The sequence below is a fragment of the Branchiostoma floridae genome, chromosome 2 (assembly GCF_000003815.2).
Source record: "Branchiostoma floridae strain S238N-H82 chromosome 2, Bfl_VNyyK, whole genome shotgun sequence".
Classification (NCBI taxonomy): Eukaryota; Metazoa; Chordata; class Leptocardii; order Amphioxiformes; family Branchiostomatidae; genus Branchiostoma; species Branchiostoma floridae.
This window is the reverse complement of record NC_049980.1, coordinates 32,603,784-32,626,141: the sequence shown is the minus strand read 5'-3', so window position 1 is coordinate 32,626,141 and position 22,358 is coordinate 32,603,784. Positions and strand designations below refer to the sequence as shown.

At 44.5% G+C, this 22,358-nt stretch overlaps 3 protein-coding genes across 16 annotated transcripts in view; 1 reads left to right on the top strand and 2 right to left on the bottom strand.

The window, feature by feature from the left end:
* Nucleotides 1–5,159, top strand: part of LOC118409293 (centlein-like) — a 105,509-nt gene extending 100,350 nt beyond the window's left edge. For all 5 annotated transcript variants that reach the window (XM_035810200.1, XM_035810199.1, XM_035810197.1 and 2 more), the window contains 3 exons: nucleotides 1,465–1,671; nucleotides 2,458–2,532; nucleotides 3,620–5,159. In XM_035810200.1, the coding sequence (XP_035666093.1) occupies nucleotides 1,465–1,671; nucleotides 2,458–2,532; nucleotides 3,620–3,715 (378 nt within the window). In that variant the 3' untranslated portion in view covers nucleotides 3,716–5,159. The remainder of the gene's footprint in view (nucleotides 1–1,464; nucleotides 1,672–2,457; nucleotides 2,533–3,619) is intronic.
* LOC118409298 lies at nucleotides 18–1,450 on the bottom strand. Of its 3 annotated transcripts, XM_035810214.1 has the most exons (6): nucleotides 1,237–1,450; nucleotides 1,146–1,204; nucleotides 617–1,081; nucleotides 526–584; nucleotides 168–435; nucleotides 18–135 (listed from the first exon to the last, which is right to left on the bottom strand). In XM_035810214.1, exons 1-5 carry the CDS (start codon nucleotides 1,380–1,382, stop codon nucleotides 424–426), a joined length of 741 nt encoding a protein of 246 aa, XP_035666107.1. In that variant the 5' UTR covers nucleotides 1,383–1,450; the 3' UTR covers nucleotides 18–135; nucleotides 168–423. The 3 variants fall into 3 exon arrangements, 2 of the variants coding, with proteins under 2 accessions (XP_035666107.1, XP_035666108.1); XM_035810215.1 differs by lacking the exon at nucleotides 526–584 and having other exon boundaries at nucleotides 168–499; XR_004830423.1 differs by lacking the exon at nucleotides 18–135 and having other exon boundaries at nucleotides 185–435; nucleotides 526–894; nucleotides 927–1,081; nucleotides 1,146–1,450.
* Nucleotides 5,096–22,358, bottom strand: part of LOC118409292 (coiled-coil domain-containing protein 171-like) — a 51,862-nt gene continuing 34,599 nt past the window's right edge. For 4 of the 8 annotated variants that reach the window (XM_035810194.1, XM_035810189.1, XM_035810190.1 and 1 more), the window contains 16 exons: nucleotides 21,668–21,835; nucleotides 21,003–21,191; nucleotides 19,945–20,446; nucleotides 18,990–19,094; nucleotides 18,169–18,345; nucleotides 17,247–17,473; nucleotides 15,193–15,375; nucleotides 14,149–14,328; nucleotides 13,368–13,513; nucleotides 12,246–12,300; nucleotides 11,963–12,022; nucleotides 11,440–11,508; nucleotides 10,350–10,499; nucleotides 9,568–9,665; nucleotides 6,851–6,940; nucleotides 5,096–6,283 (listed from right to left, as the gene is read on the bottom strand). In XM_035810194.1, the coding sequence (XP_035666087.1) occupies nucleotides 6,187–6,283; nucleotides 6,851–6,940; nucleotides 9,568–9,665; nucleotides 10,350–10,499; nucleotides 11,440–11,508; nucleotides 11,963–12,022; nucleotides 12,246–12,300; nucleotides 13,368–13,513; nucleotides 14,149–14,328; nucleotides 15,193–15,375; nucleotides 17,247–17,473; nucleotides 18,169–18,345; nucleotides 18,990–19,094; nucleotides 19,945–20,446; nucleotides 21,003–21,191; nucleotides 21,668–21,835 (2,496 nt within the window). In that variant the 3' untranslated portion in view covers nucleotides 5,096–6,186. Of the gene's footprint in view, nucleotides 6,284–6,850; nucleotides 6,941–9,567; nucleotides 9,666–10,349; nucleotides 10,500–10,591; nucleotides 10,652–10,819; nucleotides 10,880–11,439; nucleotides 11,509–11,962; nucleotides 12,023–12,245; nucleotides 12,301–13,367; nucleotides 13,514–14,148; nucleotides 14,329–14,982; nucleotides 15,025–15,192; nucleotides 15,376–17,246; nucleotides 17,474–18,168; nucleotides 18,346–18,989; nucleotides 19,095–19,944; nucleotides 20,447–21,002; nucleotides 21,192–21,667; nucleotides 21,836–22,358 lie in introns of those variants that run through there. The other 4 variants (XM_035810191.1, XM_035810193.1, XM_035810196.1 and 1 more) reach the window with 4 other exon arrangements.

Sequence of the window (22,358 nt, the reverse complement as noted above, 5' to 3'; positions counted from 1 at the left end):
TCAGCAGAGCTCCTGCACCAGTAACACACTCCCATTCCTGTAACCTGCACCAGTAACACACTCCCATCTCTGTAACCTGCACCAGTAACACACTCCCATCTCTGCACCCCTCTTCAGGCCCTCTCAGCAGAACTCCTGCACCAGTAACACACTCCCATTCCTGTAACCTGCACCAGTAACACACTCCCATCTCTGTACCCCTCTTCAGGCCCTCTCAGCAGAACTCCTGCACCAGTAACACACTCCCATTCCTGTAACCTGCACCAGTAACACACTCCCATCTCTGTAACCCTCTCCAGGCCCTCTCAGCAGAACTCCTGCACCAGTAACACACTCCCATCTCTGTAACCCTCTCCAGGCCCTCTCAGCAGAACTCCTGCACCAGTAACACACTCCCATCTCTGTAACCCTCTCCAGGCCCTCTCAGCAGAGCTCCTGCACTAGTAACACACTCCCATTTCTGTAACCTGCACCAGTAACACACTCCCATCTCTGTAACCTGCACCAGTAACACATTCCTGTAACCTGCACCAGTAACACACTCCCATCTCTGTACCCCTCTGCAGGCCCTCTCAGCAGAGCTCCTGCACCAGTACCACACTCCCATTTCTGTAACCTGCACCAGTAACACACTCCCATCTCTGTAACCTGCACCAGTAACACACTCCCATTCCTGTAACCTGCACCAGTAACACACTCCCATCTCTGTACCCCTCTGCAGGCCCTCTCAGCAGAGCTCCTGCACCAGTAACACACTCCCATTCCTGTAACCTGCACCAGTAACACACTCCCATCTCTGTAACCTGCACCAGTAACACACTCCCATTCCTGTAACCTGCACCAGTAACACACTCCCATCTCTGTACCCCTCTGCAGGCCCTCTCAGCAGAGCTCCTGCACCAGTAACACACTCCCATTCCTGTAACCTGCACCAGTAACACACTCCCATCTCTGTAACCTGCACCAGTAACACACTCCCATCTCTGTAACCTGCACCAGTAACACACTCCCATTCCTGTAACCTGCACCAGTAACACACTCCCATCTCTGTACCCCTCTGCAGGCCCTCTCAGCAGAGCTCCTGCACCAGTAACACACTCCCATTCCTGTAACCTGCACCAGTAACACACTCCCATTCCTGTAACCTGCACCAGTAACACACTCCCATCTCTGTACCCCTCTGCAGGCCCTCTCAGCAGAGCTCCTGCACCAGTAACACACTCCCATTCCTGTAACCTGCACCAGTAACACACTCCCATCTCTGTAACCTGCACCAGTAACACACTCCCATTCCTGTAACCTGCACCAGTAACACACTCCCATCTCTGTACCCCTCTGCAGGCCCTCTCAGCAGAGCTCCTGCACCAGTAACACACTCCCATCTCTGTAACCTGCACCAGTAACACACTCCCATTCCTGTAACCTGCACCAGTAACACACTCCCATCTCTGTAACCCTCTGCAGGCCCTCTCAGCAGAGCTCCTGCACCAGGTCCAGTCCACCCGGCGGCAGGTCCTCAGGGTGGAGGAGGGCTCCAGGAAATCGAGGGAACGAGAGAGAGGGCAGCAGGACGAGTCCCTGACCAAGGCGCAGTCGCTGGCCTGCTCCATCCTCAACATCAGCCAGGCGGACATGGAGGACATCATGAACCCGGAGGAGGAGGCGGAGACGGTGGGGACTCATATTGTAGCTTTGGAACAATTCTAAATTTTGAAGATACATTATTAGTATATCTTAATATTCACATACATGTTTATAACAATACCATGGCCAAGTGAACAGAGTTTTTGAAGTACTTTTTTTAAGGTTGTACTAAAAAGACTTTAAAAATGATACATACATGCTACTTTTCTTGCTTGCCACTCAGTATTTGGCAAAGAGTGAACCAGTTTCCTGCTGTTTTTAGTGATTGCTCAAAGTGGTGTGGCCGAAGAGCCATGGTTGCTGCCCTACGCTCCATTGTTTTGGGCAAATTTCGGTATTTCCGGACTTGCGCAGATGACCCAGTTTCAGCCTATTCAGAATGCTTAGGTAGCCTTGGCCAAAGTGGCTGTAGAAATGTTTTTCTTGGGATATGTTTGGAGTTTGGAGGTGCATATTATAGGTAAGGGTTGTAGCTTCTATGTTGTGTTAAAAAAACAGATTATTAGTGATATTTGTGGTTGCAGAAGGCCTTAGAAGTTAGGTGTTTTGGTGTTGTTTACAGGTAGTGAATAGGTCACCACCTATGTTTTGATGGCGTATAATATAATTCCGCCGTAAATTTTTTTCCTTTTTTTGTCGTCAACTTTAATACTCTTCAGAGGCCGGACAACCATGCCAATGTGAGTTTTTCATGTTCTAAATGTCAGGTAGGTGATTCCCATTGTTAAGAGATTAAGAATATGCATAGTAAATACTGCAATGTAGCCTTATGACAAGTAACACAATGTACCGATTTGTTCCCTCTCTCGATAGGGAGTTGATGTAAAGGCAGAGAAAAAGAAAGATCAGCAGTGGAACAAGAAGCTGGAGAAAGTCCTTAGTGCCAAGGTAAATTTTAACATCTATAAAATGTATTATTTCACCACAGAATGTAGACAGTTCTAGTGTGTTATCTATGTACTGTTCTCTAGCTCTGTTTGCTCCTCTGATTAGCCTGCGTACCATCTGGCTGGTAGTTTGCTCCTATGTTTGCTTCTGCTACCCGTCTGGGGAACTGTACATGTACTACTAAATGTATTCAGATGCTATGCTTCAATGGAGAATAACCATATCGTTGGCTGCAAACCGGAGCTAGCTTAGGGTGGATTCCTGGCTGACACTGCGTCCATCGCAGCAAATCAGCAACTTTTGTGTCTTGGCTTAGAGTCTCCAAATGAGCATTGCGTATTTACCTTGTAGTTGCCTTGAATTCTGTGTGGTGCATAGTAGAAAGTCCAGTGGTTAGGGACCCTGGCTCTGGAGGTTGAAATCACCTATCATGTACCTGTATCTGTATCTATATAGCCGGTATAACTGCCCTTCGGCGTAACACACCAGCTTCTGTATCTGTATCTATATAGCCGGTATAACCGCCCTTCGGCGTAACACACCTGACTTGTAGTTGTGCACTACTGGAAATGTTGGCAGTCCTTAGGACAGAATGTTAAGCCATGGTCCACTGTTCAGTGTACTTATCAAAAAGAGCTGCTAGAATTTCCCTGATACGATGAACCTGTAAATACTGTACAATGTACATAGCGTCTGTCCTCTCTGTCATGACCAGTCTAGTTTATTTCGAGATGACTATTTTTCTGTGTGAGTACCCTGCCACAGATGATACATATAGAACACGACACTGTGTTCCGTATCACCCGAGGTACCAGCACAACCGCAAGTCGGAAAACACTGATTTAATTGCCAAACTACTTGTTCAACACACTAGTGCTGTTTCAACCTGCACCAACAACTTCAGTCTTTAAGAACACCAATTGGAGAAAAATTCAAACAAAGCATAGCATGTCTTCTCTGTCATGACTAGTTGGTTCGAGATCACTATTTTTCTTCTTGTGAATACCCTTTTTTTATTATTTTTGTGAATACCCTATCACAGATGATACACATTTTTACATGTTTGCTCTATTTGATGTCCCCACAGGTGCCCTTTGCCACCAGCTTGTTAGAGCTGGTAGTGGAGAAGATGGAGGAGAGAGTGGACCTAGTGGAGAGATTATACAAGACACGGGGGAGTTAATGCCTGTAGTCTCACATACATGTACATGTATACCGTACAAGACACGGCAGGGGGAGTTAATGTTTGCAGTAGTCTCACATATGATTATAATCTGAATAAATTGAGCAAGGAAGCCTGGAATGTATATATTGGGTGTACTTTTAGCTCTACCTGCAGGCCAACTTGCACAATCTCGGATCAAACAGTCGCAGCCATTCATGTGGATTAGGAGACACTTCTGATAAACACGTTTGCCAACTTAACACACACTTAGGTGCAATACCTCGATTATAGACTAGTCTTGTGTTTAAATTTTTTTGTTTGTTTGTTGTACATACGTGTAAATGAGTAAATCTTGACACTGAGTGTTTTGAACCTTTTTGTTTTGTTTTGGATTAGTAATACTGTAATTCCTGATTTTTTTAATGTACTGTTATGCTCACGATTTTCACGGTGACGACTGTAACGTGAACTTATCATTACTGATAACAAATAATTCACAGCCTTTTTTTATGTGCGACAGTGAACATTTAGTTCCGAGAACAAGTTAAATTTTCTCAGACCATGAAAGTTTGGTACCGAGAAGACAAAGTGAATTACAGTAATCAATGGACCTGTCAGATCCATATGTCATGTGTATATACAGTGTATGTACATGTATCTGATGTGAACCTTTTTAATTGGCAATTTGTACATGATGTTAATTTTGTATTTTTCACTTTTCCACACATACATGTACCTCCATGGACTGTTGTTAAGCCTATGTCACAAATCAAGAATTGAGCTGAGCTGTCAGCGAGCTGAAAATGGGCCGTACGTCTTGGCGATTAATATGGCCTTCTGGCAATTTTTAGCATCTCATCCGTTGGGATTTAAACCTCCTTGTGATGTCAGCTGCGTGCACCAGGAAACAAAAGACATTAACTTAAACTTTCTGGAATGAAACATCAAGCCTCGTGACAGGGCAGATTTTCAGCAAAGAATACAGTCAGTGATTTTAGAATTCGGCGCGCTCCAGTCAATCTAGAAATTTGACCGTCATTCGCTTGAAGTGTGATGCAGGCTTAACCACAATATTTTCTTCAAAGACAAAAGTCCAATAGTAGTATAGCTTGTGTACTCAGGGAAAACATTTACTTCATTTAAGTCTGGTGTATGACAGGAGAAATCTCAACAGTTACAATGTATGATGGTAATTTCGATTTGTACAATTTCATGTAGTCTTGTAACTTCTCTTAAGTCTAATTGTTTTTACCGGTACGTATGTATAATCTCACACTTTTGGGAAAATAAAGTTTTTTTAGTACAAACTGTTACTAATGTCTAAAAGAGAATCATAACGCAGAATCACAACAGATTGTTTAAACAATTTCAATCCATTTAATGAAATACCTCAAAATGCTCATACATGTACATTACATATTATATTTTCCTTATTGCTTCATTACTGTGAAATAAATAGGACATGATTCACAATAAATTTGTATAAGCGAATTGTTAAAAAGATTCACATAACGAGTATAAGAGACACGGTAAGAAAATAGTAACTGCTTGCAGACAAACTCATAATAATTATACACAATTTGATAAAAACATACACTTGCTTGCTTAAGCCATAGGACAAAAATATGCAACAAGACGAAAGAAGCGCACCACAGGAAGAACAAAGACAACTCTCATCATTACAAACTAGTACCCATCAGCAGAAAAAATTTTCTGTCCCTATTTAGAAATTTAATATCTGTCATGGAGCTTTGATTTTACTCTACATCAAGAAGAAAGAAGAAATAGCCGATGCACTCAGTAGAAGGCAACACTTGAAAAGAAACACGTTTCATTAGCCTGATTAGGAAATGTACATCTGTATTGGAATGTTTATGAATACTTGGCAACTTGAATATTTTTTTTTTCCTATACTACATGAAAATGCTTTAAAAGCACCTCAACACTTGCGAGGACAACAGAAACTGCTTGCACCGTAGGGTGACAAATCTTTCCTGCCAACATTCGAACGTGTGCATGTTGAAGCAAAATTAGTTTCTTATATATTATAAAGGTGCTGAAATGTTGACGGAAATGATTAATCACCTCGATATAGTTCCTTAGTCTCCAAGCAGCTTGGGTCTGCTTGGGTGCCTTAGAGATAGTATCAAAGCTGGTTAAGGAGTATAGCCGGCCGGCACCAGTGCCCGTTTGACTCCCTTTGGCCGGCTGTCTCACTTTGGCCGGCTATACTCCTTGGCCAGCTTTGATACTCTCTCTAAGGCACCTTGGGTCTGCTTGGAGACTAATAGTTCCTGTGACACAAGTAGTTTCTGCAGTGCACAGAAGTATACACTCCACTATTGACCACGGCGGGGTATCATAGCTGCCTTTGTGGACGTCGTATCTACCAGACTCCTAATCTCCAGGCAGAGAAGATAGTATCATAGCTAGCCAAGAAGTAAAGAGTCTGGTGAAGGCTTGTGTGGACGAACTGTACATGTGGGATGTCATCTCCTGGAGCCGCTGATGTTCCGTGAGTATTCCCTGGGGAGGGGACGCGTCCGGGTGGGGGAGGGGGTCCGCACTCGGGTGGGCGACCGCAGCCTGGATAGTGAAGCAAACGTTACTTGTTTTATTCATTTTTTCCTGGGGATTGTTCAAAAGCAATCATGATGATACTTATCAAGGTCCTCTGCTTCAATATACATGTAAAAATAGATCAACAAAGAATTAAATAATGGTGAAACATGCAGTCTGGACAGGGCAGCAAAGATCAAGAAAAAAACGTTTTTGTAAAAGTTGGGGCAATAAATTACTAGCAACTAATGGCTTGTTTGATTTTCAATTAAAACAACAGAACACAACTTTTCATGCCCTGAAAGATTATGAATTGAACTACATATTTCCTAGACCTGCACATTAGAAAGTTAATCTTAGGCCACACTATCTTAATTTCTTGGTTCTTAAATTGAAAAAAAAACAATGATCACTCTACTTAACTGCAAAATCAACTGTTACATGAAACGCTAGTACAGTTAAGGTGGAATATACAGTATTGAATTTTCATCTTGGCAATATGATGAAGTTTTGCTAAAAAATGTACAAGAACGAAGAAAATATATTGATTGTGGCCTCAGGTTAAAAATGTCCTGTCAGTTAACTCCAGCTTACCTGTCGGAGATGTGTGGTGTGGCCATGGACGTGCCTCTGCGGTGGCTCGGACTGGACTTCAGGATGCTGTAGGAGTTGTCAATCTCCCCTCTAAACACAACAAACAACATAACAAATACATACATCAGAACATCTTACCAGGTAAAACCGAATAAGAAGGTTCACAGTTTAAACTGGGTCAAAGGTGAAGGAACTGGTAAACAGTTCTTGCCTGTCCCACGATTGATCCCTCTGTACTAGGGTGGACATTGGTCCATCCCAAAAATCTTAAATTTATGACATCAAACTGATGAAAATGTCTTCTCGTACGCTTAAAATGACGGATTAATGACAAAGATTAACAACAAGGGCTCCCAAACGATGATTGGGATAGAAGCTGGACTAGACAATGCCTGATACAAGTCCAAAATCATTTTGTTCATAAATAAAATTATGACAGTCCTAGATTATGTCTCAGGGGCCTTCAACTTTGACATGTTACCCACAGTGCATCGCACCATGCATGTGCAGCTTAAACCATGCATCAGCTCATAGAAGGCATCAAGACTCTAATTATGGAAAATTCCTATCACCGGAAGTTGCAGCAAGTTTTCCAGAGACTTTTGTGCCAGCAGCAGGGTGTACTCAATACTGAGTTCGACTTGAGTAACGTCATTTGGTAGGAAGTTGGCCAAGAATGTGCGCCAGAGCCTTGCCCATGTGAAACTGAGCAGTTTTGCTGTCCTTTCTACCAAATGGTGTCCTCCAAATCCCAACCAACATTGAGAACATCTCTGCACAGTTCTGTCACTGCTGTGATTCAGTGTGAAAAGAGTTTGATGGGTGCATTATTTTGCTTCTATCTAGCCACAGTGCTGTACACATAGCAACTGAAGAAGTGGTAATTGAAAACACGTGAATTGTGTATTGCTTTCATATAGCCTGAGAACCATCCTCCATAGTGACTGCTGGCTCAATCCTTTCGCTTGCTAACAAAAGGATTGAGCCAGCGGTCACTACAAAGGATGGTGCTCAGGCTATAATTGCTTTTATGTCATACCTGTGACGCGAAAACGTTCGATACGGGTGTTCCGGACCGGCTGGTAACTTTCCGTACGGCCCGGGGTTATCACACGGGCTCCATTCGAATAAATCGAACTGTTTCGAGTGGGCCGAGTACGGCGCCATCGAAAGTTCGAATACCTGATTCGGACGTTGGAACATTTACTGTTGCAACAATTTTTTTTCGAGGTCAACAAATTTGTTCAACTTCTGGCGCATTTCGCATCAAAACAGTGGTTTTCTAAGGTGGGTATGACATAAATAAAATACAACACGGTGTATTCCGCATCACCCTCGGTCTCAGCCCTCCCGAGGGTCGGATCACCCTCCGGCCTTCGGCCGTCGGGCGATACGGAATACACCTTGTTGTATTCTATATTCACAGCTACTGTGAGTGACGTTTGTGCATTGTGGACCATACAAGACATACTGTACCATCTGCTACAGCAAAGAATTGTTGCACGGCCAAACATACGGCACAGTCCCTTAGGTTCGCAGCATGACAAAGTGAAGCCTGTTAGTCTATTACATCGATGACAAGGTGCCAAGAGTTGCTCAGTTGGGCTCTATCCCAGAGTGAGTGGATCAAACCTTACAGTCCAGTCTTACACACTCATGATCAACTTGTATCTACATGTGCCATACAAAACTAAGTACTGGTGTGTTACATGTAGGCCTAAAGGCAGTCTAATGATTATGAACAAAATGAACAAGAATGTGAGCTATCTCAATATATCAGGACTGGTCCTTACCAAAAATAAGTATAAATGGTCCTTTGGGTAATTGGTTCTTTAAAACATTTGTTGACTATAGACGGAAACAAATAATTTTAAGACAACAAACACATTACCTTGGAGGGCTATTGACTATTGTGAATTCATTGTGTATTCATCAACTATGGGGGCTAAGTAGTGGTAGTGGTGTTTGATCAATTTCCATTTATACACCAGGAATATAGACTCGGCACCAAAAGTTTGGAATATTAACTTTGGCTGATCATACAGGGTATTTCCGTTGTTTCTGCATCAATTTTAATGTGTTATATATCAATAAAAAGCATGTGTGATTTGCTTTCATATGATATTAAACTCCTTATGATTATACATTCGTAAAACGAGCACCAGGGCTACTTACGTCAGTTGGTCACTAAAAAAAAATGCCCAAGTTTGAATTTTTGTGTTCAACTCGTTTTCATCCTGCTGGTATGGGTGTGGTGTCAAGGATTCAATGTATCCTTTGTTTTGGGGCACTTTTTTTTTCGTGACCCACTGACGTAAGTAGCCCTGGTGCTCATTTCACGAATATATAATCATAAGGAGTTTAACACCATATGAAATGAAATCCCACACGCTTTCTATTGATATATAACACATTAAAATTGATGCAGAAACAACGGAAATATGATAAGCAAAAGTTGATATTCCAAACTTTTTTTGCCGAGTTTAGAAAGAACTCAAACTTTGTTTCTATACAGCTAGATTGACTGGGAAATAGCACTCAGCACTAATGAGAAATACATGTACTGTAGCATGGGAATTGAACACATTCTACATGTACTACAGTGAACTAGCGCACTGCTTTAGTGGTCTTTGTGGCCCAAGGGCTGTAGAAATGGAGATGGGCACCCCCCCCTAAGGTGAGGAAAGTATTTAAACTTCACGGCTATCTGTAGTTACCTGAGAGGTGCGAAGTCCTCCCTGTAGCTCCTGTCCGGTGCGTACCTGGGCGCTGACCGGGTGCCGTAAGGCGTCTCGGGGGCCAGCCGATCCGCCACCTGGGCAGGGGGAACACAGGCACCTGTAGGTGATCTCGAACCAGTTTACCAGTAGCTCACTGAAAAGCTAAATCTACCACTGGTTGTGGATGAGAAGGCAGCAAGTATGCACAGTACTAGTTACAAATGCAATGTACTGGGGGAAATACCCCTAGCTCCTTCCGACAAGTACAGTGAACAGCGGACATCCCATCCCAATGTCTGCAACCCTTCCCAGCAGTGTGCATGTCGGGTGAGCGACAACAGCTAGGGTCCAAAGACAGAGTTGATAACCACAGCACCATACACACTAAGGCACGATCTAGACACAGTTTTTCCCGATATCAGCGAGCCGACAACCTCTCGTCGACGGCTTTTTTTCAGCGTCTAGATGGAATTGCAATATCGCCATTAAGATATCGGCAGAATTTCTCCCAAAAGGTCCGGAGCATTTGCCCGATAGCTTAGCAGGGGTCCCCGATAGCTTAGCAGGGGTCCCCGACAGCTTCCGCGTGCGTGTAGATGTGTCCCGACTTTGGGAGGGCTCATTAGCATATAACGCGGGGTCATTAGGCTATATAGCTGTTTATGACTGCAAGCGCCACAGGCGGCCAACGTCCCAGATCCCTCCTGACATCTCCACAGATATCGGCAAAAACTGTGTATAGATTGGGCTTAACTGGTTAAATGTGTACATAAAAGTACCTCGTCCTGGTCCATCTCCCTTCGGCAGGCCTCGCTGAGCTCCCTCTTCAGCGTGCTGATGTGGCTCTTGTGAGACGTGATCTCCTCCTCGAGAACCGAGATTCTGGACAGGGCCTGCTGCTGTGCCTCCACAAATGTCTGCACTACGTTCTGTATAAACACAGATCAACAAATGTCTGCACTACGTTCTGTATAAACACAGATCAGCAAACGTCTGCACTACGTTCTGTATAAACACAGATCAACAAACGTCTGCACTACGTTCTGTATAAACACACATCAACAAATGTCTGCACTACGTTCTGTATAAACACAGATCAGCAAACGTCTGCACTACGTTCTGTATAAACGCAAATCAACAAACGTCTGCACTACGTTCTGTATAAACGCAGATCAACAAACGTCTGCACTACATTCTGTATAAACACAGATCAACAAACGTCTGCACTACGTTCTGTATAAACACACATCAACAAACGTCTGCACTACGTTCTGTACCAACACAGATCAACAAACGTCTGCACTACGTTCTGTATAAACAAATACATTTAAATACAACTCAATCTCTACAACTTTCTGCTGGTTCATTCTGAGCTCTGTATACATCTAGAGAATACAAAAGCAGAATGTCTTATTCCCATACACTACATGATTTACATGAGTGACAATTTGCTAATCTCCAAGCAGATCCTACAATGGCATAAGATAGTACCAAACTGGCCAGGAGATAGTCAGTCAAGAGGTGTACATTTGCCATGTAGCGAAACACACTTCTAAGCCGGCTTCACTCCTCTGCCGGCTTTTGATACTACAATGTATATTGTGCTACCGTAGGATCTGCTTGGAGATTAACAATTTGCACACAATCCTTATCAACCAGTTTTTGTAGTTAGCTGTACTTGCATTGAATTCTTCTGCCAGTTCATTCTAAAGATACCCCCACACTTACCAAAAAGAGTAGGGGCCCATTCTGTTGTGAGTGGATTAAACCTTGTAGTCAGTCCCACACAGCTTTTACCTACTGTACAAAACTGGTGTGTTACACCTAAAGGCCGATTACTGTTTATACAGAACAAACCAACCAACCAACCTGACAGGCGATGAGTTCAGGCCCGATGGCCCCTCCATCCGCAGCTATCTTCTCACTGGGTAGCATCAACTGCAACATCAACACAATAGAAATCTAGGATTTACTGCTATTTGTCTACATGTAGTTTAAAACATTGATTTAATTACTGATAATTAAAAGTTATTATAGGACATTTTGGAGAGGTAGAGGGAAACAGAATGGCAGGTGCAGGACGCTACATGAACATGTAACATCGACTATCATAACACCACCAGGTGTCATTATACCGCCACTTAAAAAAACGTTAGGAAAGAGGTCTTCTGAATGTTAGATATCTTAAATGTAATACAATCCAGATATTTAGGTGTTGAACACAATCTTGAAAGCATCTATAACAACGATATTTGAGGTGGCGGTATAATGTCACCTGGTGGAATTATGAGAATGTATGTTACACACCGGATGACTACAATAAGTAACTGTAGTTTATCCACTTTGTCCAAACTGAAGAAGATGCAAACCTAAGATAGTTCAGTGAACCCACCTGAGGCAGAGTGAACTCCACACCCATCCCTGTCCTGGACAGGACAACCTGGTCCTTACTCTGCAAGATATCAGCATAACTGTGACTCACAGAGTTTTAGATTGCATACTACAACAAGAAATGATTATGCATCCTAGTAGTAGAGCTATCAACCAAGAATTCATGCATTCTGCAAAGGGTCATTATACCGGTTATGCAGATACCACAGACACCACAGCGAAAAGAAATACATTCCTCAAGTCTTGACATTCTGAGACAGTCTATAATAAGATACAGTACCCACCTCCTGCAGAGCTATGTCCACAGACTTCAGGTAGCTGGCCAATGTCTCCTTCTCCCTGGTGGGAAATATGGACATAAGGCCATGTTGATTTGATACGGATATCAACCCTAGGAGATTTGACATGTTCAATCAGTTTTTCTAGTTACTGTAGCTATACTTGTATTGAATTGTTCTGCCAGTTCATTCTAGTGACGCTGAAGAAGAGTGATGGGATGTCACTCGAAACGTCCGGAAGTGAATCTCCATTTTTATTCAGTTGTAGGGATTGAAATGTATTTAAATACTGTTTACCTGCATGTCTAACCTTCATAAACATACTAGTACTCTAGCTGACAGCTTTTTCAACCTATTTGGCTAGCTACTGTTTTGGCTACACAGAGTATGGTAGAGGCTAGTGTGGATGAACTGTAAAAAAAATACTGTTTACCTGTATGTCTAACCTTCATAAACATACTAGTACTCTAGCTGACAGCTTTTTCAACCTATTTGGCTAGCTACTGTTTTGGCTACACAGAGTATGGTAGAGGCTAGAGTGGATGAACTGTTTATGTCCATCCTCCTACGTAGGGACATCCAACAGCAAAACCGCCTGTCTGGATGTACTCTGCTTTCCCAATCGTCACTCTTAGTTCCTGTGGGCATTGCCACCAACCAGCTGTCAGCCAATCAGAGAATAGGCCTTTCAGTTTTCAAAAGGGATCTCGAATATAACGCTAGTTCACCATTATCCGTGGGGTAACCTTTATCCGTTGCTGTCAGAAATGTTTATTTAGGGATATTAAGTCGACGGAAGAGAGTTTCAAACTACAATATTTTGAACATCTTACAACTTGAAACCACCATCCGTCCAGTTGATATCCCTTTATTCCGTGTTGGTTAACACAACGAATATAGGCTACCCTGCGGATAAAGGTGAACTAGCATTATAAGGCTAAGCTCATTAATATTTATAAGCAGGGCGGTCAGGAGCTAAGAGTGACGGTTGAGAAAGCAGGGTACACCCAGACAGGCCATTTTGCCGTTGGATGTCCCTGTGTACGAGGATGTTTGTGTCGTGAATAAAAGGCTCGTACTTAGCGGAGGTCCTGAGGTGGTAAAATAGACAGAAAGAAAGGTTTTTACTTAGCGGAGGTCCTGAGGTCGTTCTCGGCGTTCATCAGCCCCTCCTGCAGCTCTCTCCGCTCCGACTCCAGCTGCGACAGGCGCTTGTTCAGTTGCCGTAGCGACTGCTCCTTTCGCCGCATGTCCATCTTGGCCTCCGACAGGTCCTGGGGAGCCAATATGGGATCTTGTTGTGTCAATCTACAAACAGGATACCCTCACGTCCAACTACAGCAGTACCGCAAGAGGGCAAACCTCCAACAATGTACAGTAGAAGCCAATTAATTTCACAATGGATTACCGCACACTTATGCACCGAATCCCCAAACCCTTTGGTAGTGTGGTCCAACTGGATAACTTTGCATTGTTGCACCACACTGATAATTGCACAAAACATGCTGGCAAATGGGGTGTGCAACTAAACAGCTTCTACTGTATTTTGATTAAGGTGAGAGACAGAGAGGACGACAGATGCACACGTTGGATTAAGGGAGCTGTAAAGATCAGAAAATGTACTCCAGTCATGAACCGTGATGATTTACATATGTGCAGGCAGCTGTATGAACCAGTCAGAATTGCCCTGAAGAAGATGACAGACGGTCAAAGAAACGTCGGTGAGAATCAAGCCTTGGTTGTGTAAAAAGAGTCTCTTTATTCCTTATAAACAAACCTTCACGGCCTCTGACAGAGTTTTCTCCCTATAAACTCCCTAACTTGCCTAAACCAACCAACCAATTGCCTTACCCAACCAACAATCACCTTCAAACGTACAACAATATCTGCAGACCGATTTTAGACTAACCTTGACAGCCTCAGACAGAGTTTTCTCCCTCTCCGCCCCCTCGTCCAGCCGAGTGCCCAGCTGGTGCATCTGACTGCTCTGCTCGTTCAGCAGCTGCTGTGCCTGCTGCTCCCGCTGGAGGGCGCTGCTGAGCTCCTGACACACACTGTCAAACCGGTCCTTCGGCACCAGCTGGGAGTTCTGGGAAGAACACATACAAATCAACCTTTTAAGGGTAATTCTATTAACCAAATGATGGAGTTGTGGTGGCCTAAATGTCCACCATAACCCACTAAAATTTCTGATTGACAGCAAGATATTGAAACATACCATTGTTTGAGTGTGACTGAGGGTGAGTGGCACGACTATTGTAGGGGGGTACGGGGGGCATCCACCTTCCATGGTGCCAAGTTTTTGAGAATTTTAAGTTAAATTGGTGCATTCTAAGGTATCCTGAGGGCAAAAATACTGTGAAGACTGTGACCACAGATGACCTATATACAGCTAGTGGCATCCTTGGTCAATCAGAATTTCATGCTTGTCAGAGGATCTGCTCCTCAGTGTAAAGGCGTCTAGTGCATCCAATTTCTTGTTCTTTTAAGAAAAGCGCGTCCAGATGACGCCATGACTCATGCCTGGCCAAAAACCTGCTCCAGACCCACCTCTGTCCGGAGATGTAATTTCTTCTTGTATAGATAAACAAACAGACTTTGCCCCCCCTCTGGACCCACCTCAGTCCGGAGATGTTCGACCTCGTCCTCCAGGATGCCGACCTTGTCGCGGTGGCGCCGCAGCAGGTCCGTCTCGTTGTGCAAAATAAATAAACAAACAAACAAACAAACAAACATGACCCACCTCAGTCCGTAGATGTTCGACCTCGTCCTCCAGAATGCCGACCTTGTCACAGTGGCGCCGCAGAAGGTCCGTCTCGTTGTGCAAAATAAATAAACAAACAAACAAACATGACCCACCTCTGTGCGTAGATGTTCGACCTTGTCGTAATGCGCCGCAGAAGGTCCGTCTCGTTGTGCAAAATGAATAAACAAACAAACAAACATGACCCACCTCAGTCCGTAGATGTTCGACCTCGTCCTCCAGAATGCCGACCTTGTCGCGGTGGCGCCGCAGCAGGTCCGTCTCATTGTGCAGCTTGGCGACCTCCGCCCGCAGCCCTCGCCGCTCGACCTCCGCGGTGTGCAGGTGCTGCGTGAAGTCCAGGATGTGGTGCTGCAGACTCGACATGATTTGCTGCAGGGTTCAGAGTAGCCTGATTAAATCTCACTTATAGCAGCCCGCCAAACATCCGTCGGCCCCCTAGAAGCTTGATGTAGAATAGCCGCTTAGTCAGGGGAACTGGGTTTCCATATATGGATAATGTATGTAATTGACATGAGCCCAGCACAGCCTAGCTTTTGGTTGCTATGGACTGTGTTGTGTTGCCATGTGGTGATTGACAGAATCACACCTCTTATCTGTCCTCGATCTCAGTTTGTGCCACTTGTGCTGGTGGTGCAAACAGCCAGTTACAGCCCTGGAAAGCGGAGTTTGTGTTACACAGACTAGGTTCAGGGGTTCAAAAGCTTTTTCTCATATTCCTCAATTTCAGATTGTTGCCAGGTAAGGACATCCTCACGAGATAGCTTTAAGCAACACTTGCAGTTAGATGTGACAAGTCGTTTGGTGTAATATAAGCAGGACTGTGTGCATGCAGAGCAGTGTGCATGCAGAGTAGCTATGCAGGGCTCGAAATACCCACTTGCCCACTTGAAAATGCAACCACATTTTGCTTGGCGCAACTTAATTTTAAACCCAGGTTGCACACTGAGCAACCTGAAATTTTGCAGTTGGAACACTGCTTTTCCCCCACCTACATGCATAAGCTTTTGTATTTAGTTTTTGATAACATAAAACATATTACATAGTTACATATAACTGGAAGAAAAGATAATGGATAAGTAGCTGATTTAAAGAAAGTAACAATTTGAAAGTGGGGCAACCTGAAATGTTGATGGCGCAACCTGGCTTTTAACTCAGGTTGCCACTTGGACAACCTGGCTGAAAAAAGTATTTCGGGCCCTGGCTATGGAATGATGGATGGATTTCATAGGGATTAACCAGAAAGCATAGCGCTTACATGTATGTTTTATACATAAATGTTAACACTTGAGGTGTTCGTATCTCTAGATTTGTTCACCAACACTATCACACTGTCTTGGTCAAGACAATATTCATATTTTCTGTATCAGTACCCCTAACTTTGGGTTGTTCTTAGCTGCATTGGCTGTTACCACCTATTAAGTATAACAGAAAAAAATAGCAATGGTTCCTGAACTATTTCAGTATGATCCATACTTCCTAAATTCAGAGTGGTGCAGGTAAAATTTGTCTGGTGCAGGTAGTTTTCAATGTTACCTGTACCAGTGCAGGTAAGCAGAAAAAAGTATTTCAAGCCCTGAATTTAACACAAAAGAACGATAAAAACAAGATTTAACATATTAAGAATACGCTGTACAACATCATTTTTATTTCCTAGAACTATTGTAGAGTTGAACTCAAGTATTGTAGGAGCTTTCTTATCAGACAGCCTTAAACAATGCTTGCAGCTATTAGATGTGCAAAGGTTAGATGTGACTGGTACACTGTAGTTTAAAATAAGTCTAGAATAAGAAGCTGCTGCCGCACCGCAAGGAATCTAACTTTTTACTGACTCACCTTAGCCTGGTTACCAAACCCCAGCCCGATCTCAAGTATCTATCGTGCAGGGGTCTGGCCGGATGGGATAGGAACTCTTCTCAATTTTGCACCTTATAGTGGGCAAAAAACCCCACCAATAGAACAACACAGGATCAGCAGGAGGTAATTACACCCCTGCCATGATTGGTTAAAGACCCCCAACTGTACTTTTTGAATCCATAACGTAGCTGATTCGCTACTGTGATAGCCTGCTGACCAACTGTGGTGTGTTGTAGCTGGCTACCTGTGGTGAGAGTGGTCATCAATCCTAGGTTCTCCTCCCACTGATCAACGGGCCTTCGAGAACCTTTCTACAGCCATGTTACCAGACCCCAACACGAAAGATATATCTTGAGGTTGGGGTATGGAATCCAGGCTAGACTCACCTGTGAGGACATGACGGGCAGCTTCCCCGACAGCGAGGAGTGCCCCAGCACCCTGTTCAGCCCGTGGCCCAGGAACCGGACCAGCGCGCCCTTCTCGCGGTAGTTCCCGCCGTTCCCGTCCGCCATCAGGGCGCCGAACTCCGGGCTCAGCTTGTTCATCAGCTTGGCGAAGGAGTTCCGGGCGGAGCTGACGATCGCCTTGGAGCTGGGCAGGCCTGACTGGGGGTCTGGGGGAGGAAATAGGCTGTCATGCTTTCTGGAAGATGCAAATAAAACTGGTTTCCTAGGTTCATAAGTGAGTCATGACTTTGCTTTTAAAGTATCCAGAAGTAAAGAGTGATTCTTCTTCAATGTTCATGACTTTGCTTGTTCATGAACTTTGCAAAGGACTAATTAGGCAGGCCTGACTGGGGGTCTAGGGGGAAGAAATAATGCAGTATTAATGTGCCATCTGTTTTACACTACATTGTAGGCTTGTGAGTCATGACTTGGTCATCAGCTTGGCGAAGGAGTTTCTGACAGAGCTGCCGATGGCCTTGGAAGTTGGAGCTGCATGGGTAGGCCTGACTGGGGGTCTGAAGGGAGGAAAAATTACATGTACATACAGGCTGTCAGGGGTTCTGGACATAAACATATAATTATGTAACACTGGTTTCTTAGGTTCATGTGTGAATTGTGAGACCTTGGGGCTGGGCAGGCCTGACTGGGGGTTTGGGGGAGGAAATAATGCAGTCATGTGCTATCTGTTTTACATAGTCAGTCACCTTCTCCTGATTTTAGCTGCCTGTGCATCTCCAGCTGGATCTGGCATTACCAAGGTCCTCCCAGTGCTCTGTGTCAGTGTCAAGAGTGGAAGAATAGCTCTTCAACAAGCTAGACTGATTAGGGTAAAAATTCCAGCTTGCATGTTTCCTGCCCATACCTGTCCTGGCCAGAGTCTCCTGCAGCTCAGCCACAGAGTTGACCAGGACCCCCAGCAGCTCCGGGCTGTGGAACCACCTGACCGCTGCCTGTTTGATGCTCCGGCCGCTTCCTCCCGTCCCCTGGACGCTCCGGCCGTTCTGGCCCCGCTGATTCCGGCCATCGCTCATTCCAGACCCTGTGCGATATCAACATGGCATTGATCCATTAGGTTCATTGGGTTGGTATATGACAGGACTACAAAGTTCTTTACAAACAGCCAGTTCATAATTATCTGCCAAGTTTTGTTGACCGTCTGTCAGCTTCCTCTGGGTAGTACTGACAGGTTCTACTTTCAGCTGCACAAGAAAGCAGCAGTGACTGAGCTACATGCAATGTACTATATTCCCAAATGCTTCATTTTACACTTGAAGCACATACATAAAAAATATACACGTCATGTACAATGTAAATGGTAGGTTTTCTTTCAGAATCTGCAAATGGTTCCTGTTGACAAAATGTTTTTTTTTATAAAAACAATAACTACATCTGTACATGCCTACTGATGTTAGTCAAACATGCTGACTCGAACATGCCATCATGCATTTAAAACTACAGATAGCATCCAGCACTTCTATAAGTTATAGACAAATCCAAGTTAGATCTTTGACAGTGTTACTGTATCCAGCCAGACGTACTAGTATAGCTCCCAAGTCTCCTCGTTCTCTTGCAGAGGGGACAGAGAGGATACCAGGCTACGACAGTGTTGCATGCAATATACAGATTTATATCCTGAAGCATGCACTTTGAAGAGCATGCACAGCAGTTTGACGTTTGACTTGCCATGCCTATATCCATTGTTCCTCCTGTAACTGTCCTGACTACTGTAGCCGTTAATGCTACCGTAGTGACTATCTCTCTGGTGCCTTCTGTCGCCTAAACCAACACCTTGGGAGAGGTAAAAACAAAAGCAACTTTTTTATAAAAACATCTCATGAATTAAGAGGATATCTCACTGACGCTGTGGCACGTTGGCATTGTCAATGTGGGTGAAAGATTTGACAGAGCACTCAACGAATTTCATTGATAAAACCATCTTTTCAGGCTTTGTGTGTTTTGTCGTCTTTGTAGTCATAGTATACATTTTGCATGATACTGTAAATGCATGATTTACTTTAGCGGGAAAATGGAGTGTTCGCGGTAGCAGCATAGACTGTAGTCACATACTATAATGGAAAAATCTTCGCGGTGGTTTTGAGTTCACTGTAAGGTGACCCCGCAAAAATCGCAAACATAAAACTATTGCCAACATTTCTACATTTACAGTATTGTCATTACATAGTCAAGGGTAACACAGGACGCAGCAATGACGCTAGCCTGTGTTTACACAAGCTCTCGCCGGCTGGGCTTAATGACCCCCTCCCCAGGCGGCAGCAATCGTAGGGCCGGTCGCTAGGGGCGCGATTTTAGTCAGGCTACAATGACGCCAACTCGACACAGTCCAGAGAGATACAAAATGTACCCACTTAAGGGATACAACAATCACCATTGGATGAATTCAGACTGTCAATACAAAAGTTACTCATTCAAGCAACTGAATAAATTTGTAAACCGTCAGAAATTGCGGTTAAGCATTTGCTGTCTTTCGTCATTCTATAGCCAGTGACTTGATCACAGACAAAAGACAGTGGATTCTATCTGAAACATCTGACCATTTACAGAATATACAAGTATATTTGAGTAACTTTTGTACAGTGAATTAAGCAGCTTGTTCACACGGATTACGGCACATTCTCACCTGCTATAGATTTACTGGGCCCTTTCACCCCTCCGATACATACAATGGAGCGACCCACTCCATCTGGTGCATCATGGGAGACAAACAGCTTGCAGCCCTGTCCGGCGAAAGAGTTCAGCCGATTGGCCGCCAGCACCGCGATCACTCCGACACGGAATTTCAGCGTGGGATTCCACGGTCTCGTTGTAGGAACGGTTCCGGTCATCTCTCCCATGGCGGAGCTTAGCGTCTCGACCAAGACCTTTGCCTGGTGTTTCATGGCCTCGCAGTTGTTGAACTGTTCCTCCATGAGGCTTCTCTGCGCGGCCAGGGCGCCGGTCCGGGCGTACATCGGGTACAGGGCGCCGACCAGCAGGGCGCACGCCGTGAGGAGCGAGGCGCGGTCGGACTGGGCGCGGGAGAGTTTCCCGCGGAGGTCGGCGCACTCCGCCTCCAGGCCCTCCTTCAGGGTTCCCGTGGCACGGACCTGCTCCCAGGCCTGGTCGGCAAGCGACTGGGATTTCTGTAAAGCAGGACATATTATCAGAGATGAGAAAGTCGTATGCACTACAGTAACTGTAAATGCATTTAAGCGGGGATTTAATTTCATGGCGGCGGGAGAAAGGATTTTTCGCGGTGGTTTTAAGTTCGCAGTAACACTATGCACTGTAGTCTCTTACTGCCATGGAAAAATGTTCACAGTGGTTTTAAATTCGTGGTGAAGTGGCCACCGCAAAAAAACACGAACATAAAGCCACCACGAAACTTTCTTTATTTACAGTATTTCCAGCGTTCTCGCCAGGTCTTTTGAAGGGGCCCCTACGTTGTGATTGGGATCCCCTACCCTGGAGCGAACCTGCTCCCAGGCATGGTCAGCAAGCGACTGGGATTTCTGTAACTTTAGTGTAAGACACACCGATACATTATCAGAGATGACAAAGCCTTATGCGCTATTTCCACTGTTCTCACCAGGCCTTTTCAGCATAGGGGACCCCACTGTGTTACAACCAGCAAAGGGGGCTTTTTTGTGGTTTTTAGAACTCAGAATGCTCAGAGTTTCCAAAGAAACCTCACCCCACCTTGTTGTTGGACTGTAGCTCCTGCACCAGTGAGCCGTACTGCTGCTCCAGATCTGACTTTTGTTTAGCCCAGCTATCTTCCCTCTCCCGCGAGGCTGCAGCCACCTTCTCCATGCTCCTCTCGTGGTTCTGCTGCAGATGCACCATGCTCTCATCTTTGTTCTTCACCACCGTCTCCATGTGGCCAAGCTGGGTGGGAACAGAAGGTCACGATGATGACACACATTTCACTCTAGATTATAAGGGAGTGTTATTTTCCGAAAGATATTAATTGTAGGAAGTGACAAATGCATACTACTTCACATTATACGATAACGTACCCGTTAGCCCCACTGGCATCAAAAAGCATTCAGTCTTCTACAAAACTCCCCAAGTACCCTCTTAAATTAATCAACCTCAGCGTATAGCTGAATACAATGTGCCTGACAACGCCTGACTTAAGTTAGGTTATGAAACTAATTTCAGGGGCACTAAAAAAAAACACATCCAGCAGACAGAAATCTCAATAAATAAACAAACAAACAAACAAACAAACACCTACCCTTTCCCTGGTCCTGTGTAGGTCGGCCAGCAGACTGTCCACCTGCTCCTGGACCATGCTGGACAACTCTAGAAATGTCAATAAATAAACAAACAAACAAACAAACAAACAAACAAACACTTACCCTTTCCCTGGTCCTGTGTAGGTCGGTCAGCAGACTGTCCACCTGCTCCTGGACCATGCCAGACAGCTCCGGCCACGAGAAGCGGCTGAGGGCGGGGTCTGTGGTTTCCATGACGACCCGTCCCGTCACCAGCCGCTGGTACAGCGTGTGGAGGAAGTGGATCTTGTCCTGGAAAACAACCCCAAATCTCAACGCTGGAATTACAGGGTGCATAATAAATAAAATGTACCAAAACAAAAAATAGCCTTGCCTTGAAGTTCCAGAGTTATCAACCCAGCATAGAATTTTTTTTTTTCATTTCATTGTAGGGTGGAACTCATTGCCATCAAGTACAGTTACTGTAGTACTGTAGAAGCACCCTAAGCTTTAAACAATGCCTACAATTAGATGTAGGTTAGGTGTGATAAAACCAGCTGCTGCTGCGCTGTGTGCCTGCAAAGCTGGTGTGTTATGTCGAAGGGCAGTTATAACGTTACTATATAGATACAGAATACTTATATGTGCACCCAAACATGGTGCTGTGAGTCTAATTTTTGATTGTGGGTGCACTAGAGCATCTAGATATTTGTGTAGGGTTAGGGATCAGTATATGAAGTATATTTTAGGATAAAGGAGAAATTCTTTGTACACAACCAGTGGGTACTTACATAGCTTACGTTTCGATGTCTCTCAGACACCTTCGTCAGAGCTA

Coding starts and splice junctions, on each gene's coding strand:
- LOC118409298 (XM_035810214.1), bottom strand. CDS start 1,382: ATGGGAGTGTGTTACTGGTGCAGGAGCTCTGCTGAGAGGGCCTGCAGA. Junction 1,205..1,236: donor GGAGTGTGTTACTGGTGCAG/GTTACAGGAATG, acceptor TTACTGGTGCAG/GAGCTCTGCTGAGAGGGCCT. Junction 585..616: donor GGAGTGTGTTACTGGTGCAG/GTTACAGAAATG, acceptor GTACTGGTGCAG/GAGCTCTGCTGAGAGGGCCT.